This window comes from Anarrhichthys ocellatus, unplaced genomic scaffold, assembly GCF_004355925.1.
Source record: "Anarrhichthys ocellatus isolate YVR2014 unplaced genomic scaffold, GSC_Weel_1.0 scaffold25, whole genome shotgun sequence".
In the NCBI taxonomy this organism is placed as follows: Eukaryota; Metazoa; Chordata; class Actinopteri; order Perciformes; family Anarhichadidae; genus Anarrhichthys; species Anarrhichthys ocellatus.
Genome location: NW_022280055.1, coordinates 3,037,525 through 3,045,472, shown reverse-complemented (window position 1 = coordinate 3,045,472; position 7,948 = coordinate 3,037,525). Strand labels below are relative to the sequence as shown.

The 7,948-nt window shown below is 39.9% G+C and overlaps 1 protein-coding gene across 1 annotated transcript in view; it reads right to left on the bottom strand.

Moving 5' to 3' along the window:
* Nucleotides 1-489: 489 nt before the first annotated feature.
* Nucleotides 490-7,948, bottom strand: part of LOC116391297 (DNA (cytosine-5)-methyltransferase 3A-like) — a 46,862-nt gene continuing 39,403 nt past the window's right edge. The window contains 4 exon segments of the mRNA XM_031861748.1: nt 490-5,833; nt 6,814-6,932; nt 7,456-7,525; nt 7,636-7,721. Of these exon segments, the coding sequence (XP_031717608.1) occupies nt 5,692-5,833; nt 6,814-6,932; nt 7,456-7,525; nt 7,636-7,721 (417 nt within the window). The 3' untranslated portion in view covers nt 490-5,691.

Below are 7,948 nucleotides of genomic sequence, written 5' to 3'. Positions count from 1 at the left end.
AGGGAGAGCAACTCCATTCTCTGCTCAGGCAGCTATTATAATACCTAAATATATCCTTACATAGCAAATAGATGTTTGCTGCTGTAGTAATAATCTGAATATTGAAAAGAACCTTTAACAATAATCCAACATAAGAATCGCTGGGAAAACACTCAACATTTGTCTTATTTAAAAAGACATAGACGCAGACGTAAACTGATATTAGGGGTGCACATTTTTGACTTTTTGACTAAATGCAATTGTTGATGTTTAATTGCAGTTATTCATCGTAGAGTTTGGCTTAGTAGACCAGCTCCTGCTGTCCTCAACAAACTCTCGCAAGGCGACAAAATGTCCTTTGCAAGAGAAAATGCTGAGTGTTACTGTTGATTTTATGTAAAGCAAACTTTGTCCTGAGGAAACTGAAAGACAATAAGCTGTTAAAAAATGAAAACCAACCATGACCGCTAACTGACATAAAGGTAATTAACACTGAGCCTTCAGACCAAATCACAAGAAACAGTACTTTTTTTAATTCACGGTTCATTTCTTACATTGTTCAAGTACAAAGTTAAAATGCCTTTTTAATTAGTTCATATTCATACAAGAGTAAAATAATAATAGTGCCTTTTCATTACTACGACAAACTTAAATACAGTCATTGTAAAGACAAACTTGATTTATACTCCTAACAATATATTTTTCTTATTTTCAGATAAAATTTTAGCACCTTTTGAAACACCACCAGGTCCTCCGTTTCTTAAAAGCTCATCTTTCCTTTAGTCCATGAGATGAGTGTCTGCATGCGCCACAGCATTGTACTTGTAGGTGTTATGCATGTATCTCTGCGTCTGTGTGTTAATAACAGTGTGTGTGTGTAATTTATGTGTAAATGTATCAGTGTTGAAAACAGCCTAAAAGCTGTTGATAGGCGAACAGAAACATCATCACCGTGTCACACATCGTTTGAAAATATCCACTCCATTCCTCTCGCTTTTTGTCCGCCTGCACTCTCAAACATATACGTGTTGAAACGACGTGAAATGAGCCGAAGTTCTGCTTTAGAGCCGTTAAAATAAAGCAACAGCTCGTTGTGATCCCACATTTCAGATATCAGATACACAACAGGACAAATGGAGCTGGTCTACTCATTTATTTAGATTGGCATCTTCTTTAAAGTCCAAAATCACAGATTTTTAAGGAGTTTAATCTCTCTTTTTTTGGTCTTGATTTGTTTATTAAGTCATAACACAGTTGTTCCTCGTCTTTTTTTGTTTTGGAGGTCAGGGTATTCAATACGGGGAATAGAAAAGCAAAATAAAATTTTTTAAGTACAAAACAATACACAGTTTTCTGTGATAAACTTGTTTCTTTAACCCTTTAAGCATCTGGTGACCCGTTGAAGGTTTTGAACCACTGTGATGGCTATTTCATTGTTATTTGTCTGCCATTGGTTTTGATTTTAACATGCGCAAACAAACACAACAAAACACGGTTCTGAAAAGCTTCCCTTCCCAGCTTGTAAATCAAAGCTGTTTAGAAGAAATCAGAAAATATGAACTTAATTTTAGTTTCACTGCAATCTGCCTCGTCCACGCACACTTCCTTCCATGTCGTTTCAACTCGCTCTTGTTTGAGAGTGTCCGTTAGCTCGTCGCTTCAACAATTTCTTCCGGCATCCTTGGGTACAATAGAACAAGTCACTATACTAACTGTAATATATGCTTTCTCTAGCCTCGCTCTCTCCCCTCGAGGCTGAGACTGAACTGAGCACCAACCTGGAACAGTACACACACACGATAACAGATTATTATTGTAATTATTATTACCATGATTATTATTATCATTACTCCCTAATCTAACATGGAATCGGAGATTACACTGACTGACTGACATGCAGCACCGGGGGGGTCGGGGAGTGGGGTAAGGGGGGTTTTGGGTGAGGGGGGTTAGGGAGCACCAAGCGACGCAGGGTGATGATGTCACACCCGGCGGCGCCGTGGGAAGCCTGATGGCAACAGGCGGCCGGCAAAAACACAGTGTGTATGCATGTATGTGTGTTGATGTTTTGTAGCTAAAGGAGTTCAGAGAAAGCATGAACGTCGGCACTGTGTTTCCAGCAAATGTGTGTTTGTGTGTGTGTGTGTGTGTGTGTGTGTGTTACCTGCAAGAGCACTGTAAAAAAGAGTTTAAGAGTTTAAAAAGCACCTGAAGGTCAGTTGTATAAACGAAGAGTAAACATGATGGAAAAAACGTTGAACCTGCTGGTTTATTGTTGGTTTTTGTAACTGTTTGTGCATGTGTGTGCATGCGTGTGTGTGTGTATGTGTGTCAGCATAGACTGCATGTGTCCAGTTGTTAGCTGGTATCTGAGGAAGGTCAGAGGATCGGAAGGCTTCCTGGAAAAAGATGGTCACCTGAAGACCAAGAGCACCAGACTGAAAGAGATTTCTAAAGACAGCCCTGTGTGAATAAGACACCAGTATAAAGGGACGTCCAGACACACACACACACACATACACACACACACACACTGTCTGTGTGTGTGAGAGAGTCTTGGAAACATTTCTATATCGTGACATTTTCTTTATTTGCTTATTCCTATTCAAAGTTACAGAGTTTATCCCAGCATGCATTGGGCAAAAAGGCAGAAGAAACCCTGAAACGGGCGCATGTTATGAGGAAGTATCCGTTATTCACACAGGGCTGTCTGTTTCAGTCGTAGGAAGTAGAAAACCAGCATAGCGTCTGCAGAGTAAAGGTCTGGCTCTGATAACAGCACGACATTTTGGATCCCTAAGAAGCAAAGCAGGAGCGCAACGGCAAGAGCCGGACAAAAAAAGAGGAGCAACACTCCGGGAAGCTGTATATTAACATTCATATATTAATATGTTCAGGTTTATTCTCCACTGACTGTCAGCGAGACACCGAACCCCCGAAAAAGGTCTTTGGTTAAATGTTTCTCAGAGGCCGTGCTGCTCTGGAGGCAGAAATAATCTCACCGGATCAATTTAAACTTGTTGAGCAGAAGATTGATCGCATCTTTGAGCAAACCTGCTTTGCAATTTTGATTGCAATTCTACAACACACTTCTTAATCACACTTGCAATCATTGGGAAAACACTTCTCTTCAAAATGCAAAACATACCTGAAATTGGCAACAAATGCACACATAAAAAAACACCGACCAGTGTGAGCCTCAGCACTACAAATAGACCTCAAGTAAGCTCAGTGTTGGTATAACGTACACCAGTGTGTTGTTGCTGCTTTTAAAGAGTAATTCAAACGGTGCACGTGTGTCTCGTTTTGAGGCAAAAGTGCCATTATTAGCTTTTGATTGCAGAGTTTAACTTTGACACAGAAGTGACACGTTTATTCTGCAATAAGTGTGTAAGTAATTGCTAAAAACGGTACGAGGCAGGAAACATTTTAACAGTAGAAGAAGAAGTCTGCTTGTTTGAAAACGTCCGGAAAATTAGTGTGAGCGAATGGCACTTCAGTGTTTTTTAAGGGAGGAGGAAGGTTTCAAAATGTTTTTTTAAAAATGAAACATTTCGGTCTAGCGATCCTAAACTGAGATTTTGACACAAAATCCAGACGGCAGACGTAATGCGGTGCAAGATCAGCGTCATAAAAAGATATATGTGTGTGTGTAATCGACGATGTCGTGAACAATAAATATATCGTATCTAAAATGAAGATACAATCTCCAATCCTTTAAACAGCAAGCAAGCTAAAAATGAAATGTATCCATGATCTTAAAGGTCTCAATATTTGCTCACTGCAGAGACGATGCCCAGCCAAGCTACTCTCGTGATGGCTGAAAACACACCAGGCTACAGAGACAGACTACCTTATGTCATCATTTCACAGTATAACTGCTTCGTCTAAGGGTTATCTGAACACATCAGCATCATACAATAGTGTTCTTTGTTACAGTATTCTGACATCTACGATCCAGATGTGTTCACTGGGACTAACTTTGTGCAGATGTTAAATGTCACATCTGCTCTCAGAGGCCAAAGTAAACTCAGTCTACTGCTGGCAAGCGGCACGATTACTAAAGTGACGGACATTATTGTTACAATTTCCCTCCGTCGCGATGAACACAGTGGACGACATCATTTGAGCAACAGTTGACAGTAACCAATGCAATACAACAGTACTTTTACACATGCTAGTGTGTTACAATGCTACGAGTGTGCAGAATATCACACCGTATTCACCAAAGCATTAGGTAACCATAATGTACAATCACTGCCTAAAATATTGCAAAAAACACCAAAATATAAAACACTAAAACATAACTTAATGGTGGCACTTATAGGTATTAAGTATTAATAGGTATTAAGTATAAAAGCTTTTATTTTCTGACAATTTTTCTAATCCAGTGAGCGCTAACTGATTGTTTTACCCCCCACCATGAGTGTTGTTGTGCGCTCTCTTTAAACTGGTGTCTCGGCCCACCGGAGGGCGCTCCAAACACTGAGGATGTAGTTACAGAGGTTCACGCTATCTTTACAATATGATCTTTAAAAAGTCTTTTCTGGAAGGAACATGCCAATCAGTATCATTCGTCTCTTATGTTGTCTAGAGTCTTGTTTTAAACCAGAACATGTTGGTCACTTGTGTATTTTTATGGACTCCAGGAACACTGGCAACTTCTTTAGTTGAAGCTAATGGGGATTCTGTAAACAACAGAGGTTAACGAACATGAGCAAAGGAAAGCAATAACCTCAAACTGCTGTGGCATACCCCAAAGAAATAACTCTTCAGTATTTCATGTTGCAAGACTTACTGACAATATTTAAGACAAAAGTGGTCTCCCTCAGGAGAAGATGAAGACCTATTTTTGGTATTATTTTGCCACACAAACCTCTGTTTTATATTTGTTACTTATTTGTCACTCCAGAGCAGCTTTTCCACCAAGAAAACAAATTACAGTCTGATGTACTTCATATGAATCTATTTGATCATATTTAGTTGTTTTTTTTTGGACCCTCTCACAAAATCTGACAAATATATATAGACCTTAATAATTCACGTCTCTTGCTTAGTGTTGCCTCCACCTGCTTGTAAGCTGAATTAGGGACACAAAACTGTGAGACCGAAACAACCAGAGACCGTCTGGTCTTCAAGAGCACCAACAACCTTCAAAGTGTTGTATTAAAGTGGCACCTTTTGGACTCTATCACCGCCTGACCAGCACCACGAGCGTAAAACCGGTGTTTATGTTTGTATGTGTTCATTGCACTGTATTACACCAGCAGCACTATCACTACACATGAGTACAGTAAAGTGTTTGGGGTCAGAAGTGTGTTGATGTACTCACTCTGGGATATTGGAAACAGAAAGTTAGGGCTTCTTTGTAAGCTTTGGGCCCAATGGAGGCTCCAGCTGCTATGACACAGTAAAGCCAGAAGACATCAGTTTCAAGGTTGGACAGGAAGTGTGTGTGTGCATGTGTGTGTGGAGATCAGCAAGATAGCACCTGGGGACTAAGGTCAGCCAGTGATCTACATGGTATCTAGGGAAGCAGTCCTTTACAAAGTGTGTGTGTGTGTGTGTGTGTGTGTGTGGGTGTGGGTGTGTGTCTGGTCATCCTGTGTCAACCTTCATGTACTAGCTCTATACTGTGTGTCTGTCATTACATACTGTATATCTGTGTATGTGTGTGTGTGTGTGTGTAAGAGAGAGAGAGTTGGTGCATGACTAGTTGCAGGCAAAGTACTCCTTGAGCGGGGCGAAGAGGTGCTTGATGACGGGGACGCTCCAGGAACGACCCAGAAGCCTTTGCCTGGCGAGACGACTCATGTTGGACACGTCGGTGTAGTGGACGGGGAAACCAAACACCCTGCAGACACACACACACACACACACACACACACACACACACACACACATGGCATTTAAATATTGGATTTAAAAGAGACAATTATTCAACAAATCAATCGTTCATTGACAGATCAGCAACTATTTTATTAACTGATTTCAAGCAAAAATTCCAAACATTCCCTGGTTTCAGCTCCCCAACTGTGTTTTATCTGTGTACATTGGAATATTTTTAGGTTTTGAACTACTGGTCAGAAAAAACCCAGCAATTTGAAGACATCATTTTTGTCTATAGGAAGTTGTGATGACATGTGTTACTGTTTTCTGACATTTCAAAGAGAAAATGATTCATCAATTAGTTGAGAAAACGATCAATAGCATAAATAATTGTTAGTTGTAACAACCATCGTTGACCAGACAAACCTAATCTAATATATTGTAGGTTATTCATTTCAGATTTTTTCAGATATAAAAAAACAACAACTAGTCAGTAAAATATGTCTTGAATTTTAAAAGTAATAGTTGTATTTTTGTGCAAACCATTTATTGATTTTATTCCATTACTTAGAGACTCATAATCCGCAGCTTATCTGTGTTTTCTCTTCACTTTGTACACTTTCTTCACTTTTACACGACACGACTCTTAAAGTCGTCAGATCGCGGCGCTGTTCACACTACACTACGTTCTGTCTTGTAATCAGAAGTCTTGAAGTCATCGTGGTTTTCACGCTACATGACTGACTGGCGACAGGGTGTCACACACGACAACTGGAGGACTCCCCAGTGACTGTCGGTCTCGTCTCAAAACTACCATTTGTCCCGTAAACACGTGTGAGATTTGCTTCATAAATGAAGAGTTTGAAAAGAAACTGAGTTTGCACACACAGAGATAGAAGACTTATTTATTAAAGTACCACAATGATCAGAAACACGAACGTAGTCCACACGGGAGTTAGAGGAATCCAGCACACAGAGCAGAGACACAAACACAAACCACTGTACCTTTCCATCTCGGTGCACCAGAGGATGTCCTCCTTGCTGTCCATGAAGACGGGGAAATGCTCGTCTTTCCCCTGCTTCACAGAGTTGGAGCGTGTCGTTATCGTACGTAACTTCTCAAACTGGAATTAACATCCAGAACCAAGCACACACAAAAACACAGAAAAGACACACACACACACACACACACACAAACCCTTTTTTAATCCTAAAGCCATCCCCCTTTTCTACAATACATTGTTATTTAAAAAAAGTCATCGTTAACAAATGAGCATTTGTTCAAGAAATGAGTGACAAGTGAGAGAGTAGCAGGAAGAAAATGCAGTAAAAATGGAAATCAATGGGCACATTTTTGCAGAATTACTCTACAGTGTGTACGTATATCTATGCTCAAAGGAGAAATATTCAATTTCCATACATCCCATTAGCTTTTATAAAGAGCATCGGTTCATTATTTGACACCCCTGATATTGACTGTCGGACAAATTTCCAACCTTTTTTTTCCAGTTTTTGTTTTTCTGCCATCAATACTTTCTACATTTGGCTTTTTACTTTCCAAACTTTGTTGATATGATATGATAATGAGCACACACATACACACACAGACACACAGACACACACACACTCACAGAGGTGGATAGATACCTTGGCTGTGCGCCCGTGCTCGAGGCACTCTTGTAGGTCCAGCCTGTCATTCGTCATTGCTGCCAGAGGTCTGAAATAAAAGGGGGAAAAATATAAAAACATGTTGATTCTAATTCAGATTTGTAATCAAATACACTAAAAGTGAACTGATCATAACAATGGTACGTGTGTCTGTATCACCTGGACATGCCTGGCATGTTTCCCCAGAAATAGCGAGCGCGGTGTGCAGCAGAGACCTCTTTGGCGTCGATCATCACTGGGTTACACTGAAGAGGAGCAGCAGATTTACTTCCTGTTTCACCAAATATGAGCATCTTCCTGTCTTTGTATATTAACAATGCGATGATAAGATGTTTTTTTGTCCTCATAACTGTGGTAAGTGAAGTCTGTTTTATATTTAGTCTGTTTTTTGCTTTCTGTAGATAAAAGCATCTAAAAACTCTGTAGTCAAAATGCATTCTAAAATGTGTGGTTTACATTTCCTGACAGAGCG